General features: G+C 40.7%; 1 protein-coding gene and 1 pseudogene across 4 annotated transcripts; both read left to right on the forward strand.

Annotated features, from left to right (window-relative positions):
* Positions 1 to 931: 931 nt before the first annotated feature.
* Positions 932 to 7,743, forward strand: LOC135514874 (suppressor of cytokine signaling 2-like). 4 transcript variants are annotated; one of them, XM_064938546.1, is made up of 4 exons: positions 932 to 1,120; positions 1,441 to 1,500; positions 2,640 to 2,905; positions 5,593 to 7,743. In XM_064938546.1, the coding sequence occupies exons 3-4, from the start codon at positions 2,782 to 2,784 to the stop codon at positions 6,069 to 6,071; spliced, it is 603 nt and encodes a 200-aa protein (XP_064794618.1). In that variant the 5' UTR covers positions 932 to 1,120; positions 1,441 to 1,500; positions 2,640 to 2,781; the 3' UTR covers positions 6,072 to 7,743. The 4 variants fall into 4 exon arrangements, with proteins under 4 accessions (XP_064794618.1, XP_064794619.1, XP_064794617.1 ...); XM_064938547.1 differs by having other exon boundaries at positions 932 to 1,115; XM_064938545.1 differs by having other exon boundaries at positions 932 to 1,500.
* Positions 7,744 to 9,053: 1,310 nt separating this feature from the next.
* The window catches only part of LOC135515098 (death domain-containing protein CRADD-like), a 30,693-nt pseudogene continuing 22,962 nt past the window's right edge, over positions 9,054 to 16,784 (forward strand).

Below are 16,784 nucleotides of genomic sequence, written 5' to 3' on the forward strand. Positions count from 1 at the left end.
AACCCTTGCGTTAAATTCTATGTCGGGCAGAAATGTGTGTTTGAACCCATACTTTTGTACAAAGTACAGAGAATGGATAATTCCACCCATAACCTTTTTCAACTACTTATTATATAGGGACCGCCAGCATACCCCCATGTGATAGTGATAGGCTAGACTAGCCTATGATGCCCAAGCATTGTCCACAGAACCATAATACCTTTTCCGACACACATATAGTGATGCCCTTCGGGGCCTTTATAACAGTCTATGTGAGTGATATTCTCCTTTTAGACCTATTGCATTGCATCTTCTCCCTAGGCCTATTGCATGTTTGACGATGAAGCCAGCAGGAGGCCTATTTGTCAAAGTCTATCAGGGATCCAGGCCTAATTGCTAAGTAAGGTCATAAATTTATCAAATAGCATGCACTTGTTGTGTAAAGTGATTTGAGGCCCTGAACCTGCTCGTCTTGCCTGCTGCGTCCGCACCCCATCCATCTCTCCTCTGGGGCGGCAGTCCCAGCGGACAGCGCGCCCATTTTGACTACGACCCTACATCTTTAATGACCATCATTAATCAATGTTATGCCTGCATAACAGCACGTGTGAGTCCCCAACAAAGACTTGGTATATTCAAAGGCAAACAAATAAGGTGGTTAATTAAAAAGTTAGTTAGACTAATTATTTGGGCACAATCCCATTTAAAATTGGATTTGCGTGTTTATTGTAGCCTATAACAACAGGCGGGTTAGGGTTTAGAACGGGACACTTCATGGTTTCCATGAAAATGCAGGTTTCTTCGAAAGGATTTTCTTGGAATTTGGTATCTCTCTCCCGCTCTCCCACTCGCTCTCTTTCTTCCATTCGCTCTCATACACGTGCGCGCGCACACACACGCACGCACGCAATTGTATTCATGAGGTGCAGCTGGCTTGGCAGTTGGCACTACCTTAAAAATGGTTGCGCTCTACACCACGTGACGCGATTCCTGGAAAGTTCTTGGAAATCGGTATTTTGTGTGTAGCTGTGGGTTTAATGGGGATTTGGTTATTAAAAACACATACCGAAGGAAAGGGATTCAACGCCGCGGAAAAGACTGTCATTGGGATCTGTACCAAAAACAAGACAAGCGTGGTTTGGTGACTTTCTGTATGGTGTTTTAAATCTGAACATTACCAGCAGTGAGCGAGTCGTGCCGATTTGCCTCGGTCGCGAGACGTTGTCATTGCCTGTTTTGCACCACGGGTTGGAAAAATATTCTGAGTTTGTTTGCCATCGCCAAAATGACAACTGATTGATTAGCCCGCCAGAACATAAATAATACGACATGGAAATCCCTAGCTATGTAATCTGTCAGTGTGATCGACATGGCTAAACTAGCTAGCTGTTCCATGGAAGTGTATAGCTAACGAGCGGTTTTGTGCTTTGTTTATTCATCTTAGTCCCCTTTTTTCTTTAGGGAGAAGTGTATTTGAATTACAATCGGTAGTCGTTTGGTGCTGGATCCACAAGCAAACAGGTGAGATTTCATTCATGTAACTCTGTTCATAGTACATTTACTTTGTAAACTAGCTAGTCAGCATTAGATAGCTAAACTGTAAATTTAGTAATGTGTTGTGAACATACGCAATAGTCGATGGCACGTGCTTTATTGGCTGTAGAACAGTGGTTATTTAAAAACGTTGCACATTTACACGACCACAATGTAGGCTTTAATGTAGCCTACACAAAATCAAATAAACATTGCTACAATAGACAAGCTGCAAACACCGAACAAGGCTGATTGGGATTTCTGTTTCCAGTATCTCCTGCCCTGCATATAGTGAGTTTTAACTGCCTTTGCAATTTCGGAGAAGTATTCGATTTCGCAGAACGTTCCGTAATCTGTTTTATTTATTTGAATGCGGACAAACGTTTTCAAATCTTTAACTTCCACGCAGCAATTGTAATCGAGCATTTAAGTGAACGGTAAACATCGAACCTATTGCACATTGTTTTATTGAAGACTTATCAAGTCACTGAATTAGGCTTTTCAGTATCCACTTTGTTTCGTGCTCCCTTACTTGCCATGTGTTTGCAAAAGCTTTATGTTTTTTAAACGTAACTCATTCATATACATCAACTACCTTTAGCGCCAACTGAAGTATATTCTGGCAGGGGAGTTAGAACCCCGCCGTTCTGAACGTTAACGTGTCACTTGCTGTACGATTTGGAAACATCTTTCATATCAGCTAGAAATTCAATTACTACACGCCTTTTATGGGGTTAGGGTTCTCACACGGCTATATTTCCATGTTACAGGGGTACCAGTACCGAGTTCATGTGCAGGCTGTACGAGGTAATTGAGGTAGATTACTGTAGGGGTAAAATTAGTAGTCAACAAGAGATATATACATCTCATTAGCAGCAGTTTGTGATGCGTTAGTGCAAAGGTGGGTCAATGCAGATAGCTATTTGGCTTGGGGGTAGAAGCTCTTCAGGGTCCTGATGGTGCATTGTTACCGCTTGCGGTACGGTAGCAGAGCGAACAGTCCATGACTCGGGTGGCTGGAGTCAAGCACCTAACGGATATGTTATAATGTAACGTTAGCTGTTATTTAGCACGAATGTCCGTGACTAAACTGAATTAATTTACGTGTTGTATTTATTAATTTACAGGACGATACATAAGATACGAGAAGAAACTTGCAAAAGAAACTGGTTTTGCGACTGTGGGGCAACTGCCTGTCTTCTGGGGAATATTTTTGCATTTGTCGGATGACTTTTGGCCTACGGCTGGGCAATTTCGGGTGGTTCCCCAATGACCTGCCACTCACCCGAATCCACGGATACCATCGAAAACGAGAGAACGGATACCGTGTCACGGGTTGTAGATTCCGACGAGACTCGCATCGCTCAGACCATGAAAGACCTTAAAAATACAGGTGAGTGCATGTCCTCATTTTATAGTTTTAGATTACATCCACACACATTTCGACATGATTACTAATGTTCCTTTTTTCAGCGTTCTAGTACAGTTTTACTAGTACCGTTCCATACATACGAGCATGACGATGTCAATAGCGTTAATGAATTACAAATCAACGAGAGCCTAACTTTCAAAATATTTTTGTAATAAAACTCAAGTCATGCATCTCTATGGCCCGGAGAATGAGTGATTGTAAAGCAAACTAGTTTGAAAGTAACCTTATCTACATGCTCGTGCCCATATCTAGCACGATATGCATGCGGTCACGCTGTACGCACTGTCTGTACTCATTATGCATGGTTGAAAATGACTAAACAAGGCACACTTGGTATTTCATCGTACAATGAATGCATTTCACCCTTATTTATCCTGAACAGTAACTTGTTTAGTGTCTTGAAATTCGTAGTAATTCGTGCACGAGGTACTGTTAGACACTTCACTTTGTTTTCAAGTCGCAGAATGTATATTACGTTTTGTTATAGGCTGTTGTGAGTTGACGACTTTCTTTTTTTACAATTAGACACATTCCAATGAGAATTCTCAGAACATTTCTGAATTAATACAATTTGCCTTCATTCATATGTTCAGCGTTTATGTACCTTTTTCTTAATTAAGTCACAAGCATTGTGTTCATTTACTTTCTAATGAACCTATGTTTCACTTCAAATGCTGTTAATGCATTTATAGAATTCCCATTATGGGAATGCTGTGGAGCGGATCATTATTTTTAAGAGATTCACAAAAAGCTGTTCCTATGCTGTGATCTTAAAATGGAGGTGTTCATTTACTAGGTAGACATGTTGGCTATTCAAAGAAAAAAGTATTTTAAGAGGCATGTATTACCATTAAAGGGAAATAAAAAATGTAACTTCATATTCATCTCCAGCAACATCAACATATGTGAAGATGGCAGATCAGTGTTTTCAATGACATCCCCAATTATTAGGAGACATTGCTTACTAATTGGTTTGTCATTGGAAACACTTTTTTTAATTGAAAACATAAGTGTACTTTTCACATGTTGGTGATGAATATGAAGTGGAATTTGTATTTTTCTGAACAAAGCACATAGGACAGCTTCCCCTTTGTATTGCCTTAGTCACAGTAATAAAGAAAGACATAGTTGCGTGTTAACTTTTTAATGTTGAAAAGCGATATCTCAAGTGTAAATACAGTACATACACTAAAGTGGGGATCATCAACTAGATTCAGCTGCGAGACGATTTTATAAAACATTCTTTAGTGGATGGTCGGGGGCCAGAAACATAATTACATATTAACTGCAAATTGACCTTAAGAAGCCCAAACGGATATTTGACTAAAACGTAATTTCAAACTTTGTTAACATTTGTATACGATCATGTTTCTCTATACATGGGAATAAATTACTTGGTGCTGATTTACTGTAGTTTGTCAAATTCTATACAAAAAAGGATATACAACTATTTTTAATTGAGTTAGTTAAGGAAGTCAGTCAATTGAAATTTCATTAGGCCCTAATCTATGGATTTCACATGACTGGACAGGGGCGTAGCCGTGGGTGGTCCAATGTCCTCCCAGGCCCACCCATGGCAAAGGGTGTGTACTTTTGAAGAATCTGAAATATATTTTGTTTTAACACTTGTTGGTTACTGCATGATTCCACATGTGTTATTTCATAGTGTTGTCTTCACTTATTCTACAATATACTAAAAAATAAAGACCCTTGACTGAGATGTGTCAACCTTTGACTGTCTATTCAGACCCCTTTGACTTTTTCAAGATGTTACATTACAGCCTTATTCTAAAATTGATGAAAATAACAATCTACACACACTACCTCATAATGACAAAGCAACTTCTTCCTTTTATATATCAATTGAAATATGTACATGTGATAAGTATTCAGACCCTTGTTAAAGCACAGTGATTACAGCCTCTATTCTTCTTGGTTATGAGGCTACAAGCCTGGCACACCTGTGTTTGTGAGTTCCTCCCATTCTTCTCTGCAGATCCTCTCAAGCTCTTGTCAGGTTGGATGGGGAGCAGCACAGCTATTTCCAAGTCTCTCCAGATGTTCTAACTGGGCCACTCCTATGTTGTCTTGGCTGTGTGCTTAGGGTTGTTCTCCTGTTGGAAGATGACCCTTCGCCCCAGTCTGAGGTCCTGAGTGCTCTGGAACAGATTTTCATCAAGGATCTCTCTATACTTTGCCTCAATCCTGACTAGTCTCCCAGTCCCTGCCAATCAAACATCCCCACAGCATTATGCTGCCACCACCATGCTTCACCTTAAGATGGTGCCAGGTTTCCTCCAGATGTGACGTTGGAGATGGCAGACAGTTGCTGCTTCAGTGTACGCTAACGGCAGAGATTCCCCTCATACATTTTACTGCAAAAGTCACTGCATAAATTGTGAGAATTTAACCTGTTAACCCAGTGGAATTTGTTTTAAAATTCCTGTGGACAGGATAGAGGGATATTTTTTTTTTAGGTTAAATGCTTAAATTCAGGTTTAGTTGTATAGTTTCTGAATGCACATGTTCGCGTATGACCTTTTGATTTGGATTACCGTCTTATCATTAAAAGGGATCTTGTTTTGTTTGAGTAGCCCAGTGTTTTGTCCTGTCTCCTTGTGCTAATGCATGTGTTTCTCTCCTAATAGGCTGGTACTGGGGCAGCCTGACTGCCAACGAAGCCAAAGAGATTCTCCAGGATGCATCGGAGGGCACCTTCCTGTTGCGAGATAGCTCCCAGAGGGACTACCTGTTCACCATCTCTGCCATGACCTCTGCCGGCCCCACCAACTTGCGCATCGAGTACAAGGAGGGCAAGTTTAAACTGGATTCGGTGGTGCTGATCAGGCCCAAGCTCAAGCAGTTTGACAGTGTGGTGCACCTGGTGGAACACTACGTGCAGCTGTCCAGGACTACCAGTAAAAGGCCGTCGTCAGGGGCATTGCAGTCCCTGGCCCCACCCAATGGGACGGTTCAGCTGCTCCTGACCAAGCCTGTGTACACTGCCACGCCATCTCTACAGCACCTGTCCCGTATCGCCATCAACAACGCCACCAGGCAGGTGCAGGAGCTGCCTTTACCCAACAGGCTAAAAATCTACCTGACGGACTACAGTTACAATGTATAGTAGGACTACGAATCCCAGATGTGGTTTGGGGTAGAGAGCCTGCACCTGCCGTGTAGTGGCTATCACCCAGTCTGAAGTCTACCTTTAGCCCCAACCACTAGACATGGCTTGATGGCCCCTGTCCTTCTGGAAGGATTGATGTTGAGCAATATGGTTAGCGCCAAGTCAGTCATCTAATCCTCAGGAAGCTAGGTGGAATTTCTCCCATATTACTACACCCTTCCAGTTCATTTAGAGCTACAGTTGTTCATCAAAAAGGGCTTAGGAGTTGGAGCTAAGGGTTGATTTCAGACCCAGGTCATGTTCATAATCTCTGAAACTGGTGCAAATTTTTGTTCAAATGGTGGTATACCCTGCCTGCAGACCAGCTCAGGTAACAGGGTTTCAGACTCTTCTGAACGAGACCCAGGAGGGGTGGCAGTTAGCACACTTTTTTTTTTTCTTGTTTCAAAGCTTTGTTACTTTTCATAATCTGCCTCATGTCTGAGACATGAGCATCTGACACGGTATCCACTTTCATTCTGAATTATGTTTGTTAATATTCTCTTTTTTTACATTTTTTTTTTTTGTACTGTAATTATAAGAAGGTGCGGTGCTGGGGTGTCGAACTACATGTTGGAACTAGTCATTTAACTAAAATTTTCAGTAGTTTCAAATAAATCTTGGTAGTATTTTCAGTATTACTTTTTTGCGTGTAGCAAACTACTGGAACTACACACAACCCGTTATTTATTTTTGTTAAATTGGCCAGAACTACTTTTTTGGCATCAGACCTACTTAATTGTCACTTGAAAACGTTTTGGTGTTTAATAGGGCTAAATAATTGAGTCCAGGTTGATTTTTCACGTAGCAGTTTGGATGTACTGAACACATTTTTCACAATCACTTTAATTAAGTAAGCTATAAATGTAGCTTCTTCCAGTGCAAAGTAATTGGTAACTTGGTAAACTATTTTCAGTGTAGCTTCCCCAACACTGATCTTTTTTTACATTTTTGTTCACTCAGTTCAGATTTTTGTTTTGATAAAGCACAAGCAATTTACAGGCTTCAAATCTGATGTTGGTATCTCTCTCACTGTCTCCTCTTGCTAAGAGGTTAAAAATAATTGATTTCAGGAAGTTCTCAATCCTGGATGTTGCTCCCACTACGCATCACTTCTCTGAAACATCTACTTCATCACTGCATTTTCCTTCAATAGAAAATGCCATTGAGCAAGTCAATGCTCACACCTCAGAACTAGACCTTGATTAGACACAGGCTGTATCTAATGTCTAGCTATTATGGCTGTGTTATAAGGAATTACCTTTCCAAGCGCATATTGGATGTTCGCCCAGGGGTTTTCATTGGATCAACGTGAATCTTATTTGAATCAACATATTGCAAGTATTTATTGATTGTTCTACTGTTTCCTATATAAAAGTTACAAATAAAGCATGTTTTATCAGCCTCAATTCTGTGATTTGGGAGGCAATAGTGCAGGGGTGTCATGGCGCTCCTGTGTATTGTTTGAGTCATTCTCAATTTACAGAAGGTTCAGTGTGAACACTTCTCGCAGAATATTCCAGAAATCACTCTTGATACATGATCATGACATTTACTGTTTTTGTATGGTGCTTAAATACAAGTGTTTTACTTTCTCTGTGAGGAAACCAGAAATAAAACTTAGCAGTGAGTCTTCTCTGTGTGAAGGTTATTTTCAGTTTAAATTCAGCTGTAGGCTCTGGGGCAAGAGGTTGGGTCAATGTTGAGGGGGCACAGGGATGGGTCCCAGTCTATTGTTTTTGTTTGAAATTAAACATAATAGAACCAGCCCATCGGCCACTAAAACAATCGATTCCTGCTACTGAGACCTGGCTTGGCTCGCAACAGCGCTGGCACACACAGCGCTGGTCTCTGTGGGTAAGTTGGTTGCATTCCTGCGGCTTCTACAGCAGGATGCACCGTTTAGACTTGGCTGAGGCAGATAAATGGAGCGGCTAGAATTTGATGCAAGACAGACTCATGTCTGTTCCACAGAATATAGTTCTGTAAATTAATGTTCTGTATTGTTGAGTTGTCCTGAAATATTCCACTTAGCAGCAGATACAAAATGCTGTTCAAAGGTGCCGATTGGAGTAGACTGAATTGAAGCAATTTCCAACTAAATGTATGCTTCAGTAGGCTATATGTTCAATTTCCACCTGCAGCTTTGTTCAGCTTTATGTAGTGCATGTTGGATCCATCCTTGCTCACAGTACAGTGGCTTACCCTCAGAACACACTGTGTGGGGCACAGTGGCTGCAGCCTGCTTAGCTCTGGCCGTCCTAGCTAGCACTCGTTTGATGAGATCAGGCTGGGTATTAGATCGTATTCTGCATGTGGAGCAGAATGAGAATTTAAGCCCTGCGCCCATGCTTACACTTTCTATAGGGACTGTTTGTTCTGTAGTGGTCGCATGATGGAAAGGCCGGTAGTGTAGTGATGATTGCTGCAGTACCTGCAGGTTGTCACCTTCCCCGGTCCCAAACCACATTAACCCCAGTAAGCGAGGAGAAAGGTTTAAATTTAGCAGGTTGGGAAACCTGCCTGTTTGGTAACACTACCTGAACACTCAATATGGACTGATTTTGTGGCCAGACAGTAGCAGAAAGCATTTTTCTGAGAAATCTACTGGGTCTGAGAACAATCCTTGATTTTTGGCAAATGGAGCGGGATGCTAGTGGGTAATCATCACCCGGTAATGGGGGGCAATTTTATCTTGTGCATGGGTTAGTAAAGGAAGAGGTAGAGAGAGAGGATTTAGGTGAGAGGATGATGTGTGGAGTAGATAGGGAGAGATTATGTGACATGGTTAGAGAGGCTGGACGGGGTCGGGGTATGAGTGGTGTAGTGGGGGGGGGGGGAGTGGTGTCTAGGGTTCTGTTACTTTCTTAAAGGAACAGGACTAATGAAGCTAATTTTATGTAGTTAGCCCGTGACGGTCCTCACACTCCAGAACAATAATTGGCGCTGTACGCGTCGTAAAAGTTGGGTGTGATCCGCCAACCCAATCCCAAAGAAGAGGAACTCAGCAGATGAGGCTGCCTAAAGTTATTGTAAAACAAGAGGAATGACAGTTGACATGAAATTAATCATGGAATAAGGTTAGTTTTTTGTTCACGCTGAGACAAAAAAAATAAGAAATCTTTGCGTATATGCTGCAGTTAACGTTAGCAGCAAACCAACTTCACATGAAGGCGATCTAGCTAACGTAGCTAGCTAATTTTAGCCAATAAATATTGGCTATGGTGGGTTCATTTGACGAAATATATGTTTGTAGACATTGTGTACGACTAGCTAGTTATTTCATGACAACTATGGACCTGAGGCACAAAGATATACTCAGGAAACACCGGCTGGACCTGTCCAACCAAATTTGAATTGATGACACCATAGTTCAATTCCTGTACCAGGAGAACATTTTAAAGAGCCAGGTGGACGAGATTCAGTCCCAAAAAAGAACAAAAAGAAGACGTTGAGACTGCTGGATATCCTTCCCACCCGAGGTCCGCGGGCGTTGGGTACATTTCTGAATTCCCTGGAGGAAGAGTTTACTTGGGTGAGAGACAAGTGACTCCAGGATTTGGAGCAACCCAATGCACCTGGGCAAAGTCCAATAGGTGAGTCTGTTGCCAAGTGTTTGACGTCAAACTAACGTAAGGCTAGATTTTCAATGGCGATTTATTAGTACAGACAAAAGACCATAGAAATAGAATAGGTAGCTAGAACCAACCAACATAGCTCAAACCAGTGCTGGGCTTGATGGTGCTGGTACTTATTTTTGAGTACAGGTACTGTTTATGTTTAGGTGAACTCTGCAATACGTTTATGCTAATATTCTATAAGACGTGCAGGAACTTGAGCAGTAGAACATTTGATGTGCCATAACTCCTGCCCAAGTCAAGCACTGGTTGTAACCATGGAAATATAATTACTATAAAGATTTTAGCTATATTAATAATGTATCATCTTTTGTAAAGCATTTTTTACTATACACTTTTAGATTATTCTTGTACAAAATAAATCAACTTGATAATATAAAGAACTGAAATGTTAAAATAAAATATAATCATATCATGAAAGCAACAATTGGATAGAAGGGTAAGCCAGCCCATAGAGATTAGTCTTAAAGGCCTGCTTTAAATTCCCCAACATGTTGACCAGTCCTGAGATTGTCAGGGAGTTTCAAAGGCATAGTGAGCGGGTGGAAAGCCCTTAATTCCCATAATTCTATGGTTCTAACATTTGTTTGCAGTTTTATGCCTATTACCCTGCAATATCTGAACAATAAGTGCAATATGTCTGCATAGTACACAAACAACTGGCTTTCCTTTTCACAAACATTCCATAATACCATTCTGGTTTGGCGTCAACATGGCATCCATCCCAAATTCTAACTCTTAAAAGCATAGAAATCCATTGTATTCTAAGAAACTAATCACATCTTATCCGTCAAATGCTTTGTAAACAGGTGTAGACTAACTAGGGCTGTGACGATAATTGTATAAAATAACCGTCAAAACTGTTTAAATTGGCCTACATTCATTTTAGGATGAACAAAAAAATGTTTTACTTTATTTTCATGTAGATATACATTTGACCTAATAGCAGGATTTTTCACTAATGATTATAATCAATTGTTTAGCTAAATTAGTCTATTAAACGTTCTACATCTCCTCCTCTTTCCAACGGTCCTTTGATGTTCCAGCAGCCTATGGCAGGGGGGTGTAGAGCCCTATAGGCTATGGCGCTTCAGTACAAAAATATTTATTTTATCCAATGCACATTTTCATTGCTTGCTAGTAAATAAATAAATTGGTATTCTTTAAAAAAAAAAAAGGTTGGATTTGTCTGCAGTCAAGGTTGTTCTGGCTCTGAGGCCTATAATGCGCTAATGTTGTGTCAAATGGACAATGTGCAAATTCTCTCCAACCGGGCATGGTATAATTTCATACAGAATATTTTCTTAATTTATAGACTAATCAACGCTGATCAGGCCCGATCCTGGACGAATCTCCACAAAGTAGAATAGTAGCCTAGGCTATACAGTGTCGGCCCACAATGCACTTTTATGGATGCCCATGTTGTTAAAACTTCTTAGGGATCGAATCCCTTTAGCAGGATCGATTTGACAACATCCGGTGAAATGGCACAGCGCCTAATTCAAATTAAATGACTATAAATATTTAATTAATGAAATCACAAGTGCAAAACATAAAAATAAAGCTTAACTTCTTGTTAATCCAGCCAACATATCAGATTTCAAAAATCTCAGTGCTAGAGAGGTCACTACAGAGACCCTGGTTCGAATCCAGGTTTTATCACTATCGGCCGTGATTGGGTGTCCCATAGGCGGCAAACACGTGTCCCAGTGTCGTCCGAATTTGGCCGGTGTAGTCCGTCATTGTAAATAAGAATTTATTAATTGAGTTTGAGTTTATTTTATTTTTACAGGGACTGTGGACATTAATTAACTTTTCAGTAAGAGTGCCGGTTTTAGCCAGCCGGCTAATTTTCAACCGGAATCCCTGGGCAGGTTATTAAAAACAATTACAATATAGACAATCATTGAGCAGTGAGCACACGCAATTGACTTGCCTAGTTAAATAAAAGTTACATTTAAAAATGTAAATAACAATCAAACGCTCCTGTCATGATTTGTATCTTGTAAAATGCAGATTTTCAGTAGCTTAGGCTATATTATTTCTCTCATTACGGCGTCCTCTTTGTAGAACACATGCCAATGCCACGGCCTTCGAATGACCACAGCATCAGGGTTTGTGACATTATGCTAATAGTTCTGCAAAAGTGGGAAAGAATCCATCAGACTTGGTTTGAATGAAATAGGACTGTATTTAAAAAAAATGAAAAATTATATGCAGAAAAGTTGACAAGGTAGGCATATTTTTGTCATGTCAATATGAAAATGCGACATCCTCTCCAACCTGGTATTTCTTAATTTGATGATTAATATTTATAAGTAATAACATGAATGATAATAACGAAGTGCAATGGCTTGTTTCAAATAGGTTTTATTCAGACACGTGTCCATGTAAACAAGTGTGCAAACAGAATTGTGATCTCCCTTTTTTGAAACCCCCCTCTCTCATGAACTGTTATGACGATGTACAGTCGTGGCCAAAAGTTGAGAATGACACAAATATTAATTTTCACAAAGTCTGCTGCCTCAGTGTCTTTAGATATTTTTGTCAGATGTTTCTATGGAATACTGTATAATTACAAGCATTTCATAAGTGTCAAAGGCTTTTATTGACAATTACATGAAGTAGATGCAAAGAGTCAATATTTGCAGTGTTCATATTCAAGACCTCTGCAATCCGCCCTGGCATGCTGTCAATTAACTTCTGGGCCACATCCCGATTGATGGCAGCCCATTCTTGCATAGTCAATGCTTGGAGTTTGTCAGAATTTGTGGGGTTTTGTTTGACCACCCGCCTCTTGAGGATTGACCACAAGTTCTCAATGGGATTAAGGTCTTGGGAGTTTCCTGGCCATGGACCCAAAATATCGATGTTTTGTTCCCCGAGCCACTTAGTTATCACTTTTGCCTTATGGCAAGGTGCGCCATCATGCTGTAAAAGGCATTGTTTGTCATCAAACTGTTCCTGGATGGTTGGGAGAAGTTGCTCTCGAAGGATGTGTTGTACCATTCTTTATTCATGGCTATGTTCTTAGGCAACATTGTGAGTGAGCCCACTCCCTTGGCTGAGAAGCAACCCCACACATGAATGGCCTCAGAATGCTTTACTGTTGGCATGACACAGGACTGATGGTAGCGCTCACCTTGTCTTCTACGGAAAGCTTTTTTCCAGATGCACCAAACAATCGGAAAGGGGATTCGTCAGAGAATATGACCTTACCCCAGTCCTCAGCAGTCTATTTCCTGTACCTGTTGCAGCATATCAGTCTGTCCCTGATGTTTTTCCGGGAGAGAAGTGGCTTCTTTGTCCAGGATCTAGTTGCAGAGGAAGGTGTCCAGTTCCAGGGTCCTTGGCTTCGTGATGAGCTTTGAGGACACTATGGTGTTGAACGTTGAGCTGTAGTCAATGAACAGCATTTTCACAGGTGTTCCTCTTGTCCAGGTGGGAAAGGGCAGTGTGGAGTGCAATAGAGATTGCATCATCTGTGGATCTGTTGGGGCGGTATGCAAATTGGAGTGGGTACAGTGTATCTGGGATGATGATGTTGTGTGCCATGACCACTCTTTCAAAGCATTTTATGGCTCTAGATGTGAGTGATATGGTGCGATAGTCATTTAGACAGGTTAACTTGGCATTATTGCGCACAGGGACTATGGTGGTCTGATTGAAATGTAGGTTATTACAGACTGGGTCAGCGATAGGTTGAAAAATGTAAGTGAGGACATTTGCCAGCTGGTCAGTGCATGCTATGAGAATGCGTCCTAGTAATTATTCTGGCCCTGCCACCTTGTGAATGTTAACCCATTTAAATGTCTTACTCACGTCGACTACGGAGAGCTTGATCTCAGTCATCCGGAACGGCTGGTGCTCTCATGCATGGTTCAGTGTTGCTTGCCTCGATGCAAGCATAGAAGGCATTTAGCTTGTCTGGTTGGCTTTTGTCACTGGGCAGCTTGCGGATGGGTTTCCTTTTGTAATCTGTGATAGTTTTCAAGGCCTGCCACATCCGACAACATCAGAGCCCGTGTAGTAGAATTCAATCTTAGTTCTGTGTTGACGCTTTGCCTTTTTGATGGTTTATCGGAGGGCGTAACGGAATTTCTTATAAGTGTCTAGATTTGTGTCCTCCTTGAAAGCGGCAGCTCCTAGCCTTTAGCTCTGTGCGGATGTTGCCTGTAATTCATGGCTTCTGGTTCGTTATGGACATACGGTCATGTGGGGGGACATTGTCGATGCACTTATTAATGAAGCTAGTGACTGATGTGGTAAACTCCTCAATGCCATCAGATAAATCCCAGAACATATTCCAGTCTGTGCAAGAAAACAGTCCTGTAGCTTAGCATCCGCTTCATCTGACCACTTCCGTATTGAGCATGTCACTGGTAGTTAGTTTGAGTTTTTGGTTGTAAGCAGGAATTAGGAGCATAGAGTTATGGTCAAATTTGCCAAATGGATAGCTTTGTATGCATTTCTGTGTGTAGATTAAAGGTGGTCTAGAGTTTTTTTTTTTCCTCTCGCATCGGGTTGCAAAGGTGACTGGCTGGTAGAAATGAGGTAAGATTGATTTCAGTTTTCCTGCATTCAAAACACTGGAGACTAGGAGCGCCGCCTCTGGATGAGCATTTTCTTGTTTGCTTATGGCCCTATACAGCTCGTTGACTGCAGTCTTAGTGCCAGCATCGGTTTGTGGTGATAAAATGACAGCTAGGAAAAATAGATAAACTCTCTTAGTAAATAGTATGTTCTACAGCTTATCATGACGTATTCTAACTCGGGCGAGCAGAACCTCGAGACTTCTACTGATTGGAATTCTGCGTGACGCCACATTTCTTCTATTATAAACGCGATAGGCAGCACAGACACAATGGCAGCACATTAAATGATGATTATAGTGTGGACTACTCTGTTCTAAAGCCATCCTAGATTGTCCACATGTCAACAGCATCACAACCTTAAATGGTTGGCTCCAGAAATACGGCACAAACATAGTCTTTGGCACTTGATCAAGACGTGTAAACATCTCATTCTGGTGGATGTTTACTCTAGCTCTGTTTTGTTAAATCGATCCTCGTGTTTTTCTCTCGCATGCAACTTTTTGTGAATAAAAGGTCAGTAAACTCACTATAAAACCATCCTGGACGTCACTGGCATCCGTGTCCTTATCTGAAGGCCATTAATATGACCAAAACACCATGGTTTTATTCAGTAAAATGTTTTTAAAAATGTATGCGTAGTTGGTATTACCAACTATTCATGAATTTATTTTTAAAAAATCCCAAATTCTATTTAATGGAATTAAACTACGTGGTTTCCAGTAGCAGCTAGCTACTGCCAAAAATGACGTTGGTATGACGTTAGTCGACTGTGTTGAAATGCCTGCAGACTAGTGACCCAATCAGTAATGAGGATCAGAGGACTGAGGGCCACTACTGCTTTTTTATAGGGCTGGGTGACATATCGAATTAATTCAAATGAATGTTTTAGCGCAATGTTCCAATTGTCTCATAAGAATCTAGGTTTGTTTTTATGAGTTTTCTGTGTCTTTTTGGTCTAGTCTCCTTTGCTCCTGCTGTGCTGTGTGCACTGTGTACCTTCCCACTCTCACAGACACCAAGCCCATGCCACTCGCAACAAATGCGAAAGATAATTAATTCCTCTCTCACGACATGCAGTTTAAACTCGCTATTTGCATTTGAGGTTTGGTCCAACAGAATCGGTCATATTGACACCGAAACACTCAGAATTGTTTTTACTGTAATAGATGACCTTTCTAACAATGCCCTTTTTATGTCTCAACTACCAAAATGTAGAACAGAGCAGACCCTACTAAAACGAGAATATCAATGAGCATGTTTTGGGAAATGTATGCTCAGTTTCTGCCGCATGTGGTTTTATGGTACCATGTACAGGGTAGCCTAGTGGTTAGAGCATTGCACTAGTAACCGGAAGGTTGCAAGTTCAAACCCCTGAGCTGACAAGGTACAAATCTGTTGTTCTGCTCCTGAACAGGCAGTTCCTAGGCCGTCAATGAAAATAAGAATTTGTTCTTAACTGACTTGCCTAGTTAAATAAAGGTAAAATTCAAATGTACCACTAGGATGTTTTTAGCCACATACCTTTGTGCTAGCTGTCTAGTGTATAAATGTGCATTGAGCAAAATACACATATAAGGAATTGGCAACTCATTCTCATTCTGAGAAATAAGTTCTTATCCAGGTAAGACACTTGATTTCAACATCTAAACAAAGTGAACAGGCGCTGTTGTTCAAACAGTTGGAGACGGACCAGAGGGTGTGTTCATAACAGTTTGAACTGTTCTACCTTGTTAGCAAGCAAACATATCCAAGTTGCCTAGACTTGAAATATGAAGCACATGGGCTTGTGCTTGAGCGATTGTTAATTTTCTATAATGCCTGCTACAATAAATGTATTAGTGGATGTACATGGTTCTGGTTAAATTTGTTACAAAAATTGCATTTTCATGAAAAATTAACAGGTTAAACTCTTTTGTTAAAATATTACAATTAGTGGGTCTTATGGTTGTGGAAGGCTTATAGTTAGCCTAGGTATACTTTCACAAGCACTGAATTAATTTGATTATTCCTGACAGTTTGAGAGTGTTTTTTATCTTTAATTGTGCATCAAAGCTTATTTAGCGAACATTTACAAAATCGACATATACAGTATACCGTGAATCGGCCATAATAAAAATAAAATAAAAATGGAGGAGAGGTTTTTGGGCCATATCGCCCAGCTATACATTTGTATGAATAGTTTGGAAAAACAATATTTGTAGCTTTTTCTTTGGCACATACTAACCATATACAGTATGACTGGAAGCCTTCCTTTTTATTTTGAATGTACAGTATCCGTGCAGAAAAGGGAAGATGGCGAGGATAAAGTCTGTTGTTTTTGGGACTGTCTAGGGCGTGGTTTCCCTGAAAGCTGTTTTCATTCTCAGCGCTAGCACCGAGGTCAGGCACACACTGCATCCTCCTTTCTAGGAAAAATATTTAATCAAAGCCATTTGTCT

Source organism: Oncorhynchus masou, chromosome 26 (genome assembly GCF_036934945.1).
Source record: "Oncorhynchus masou masou isolate Uvic2021 chromosome 26, UVic_Omas_1.1, whole genome shotgun sequence".
In the NCBI taxonomy this organism is placed as follows: domain Eukaryota; kingdom Metazoa; phylum Chordata; class Actinopteri; order Salmoniformes; family Salmonidae; genus Oncorhynchus; species Oncorhynchus masou.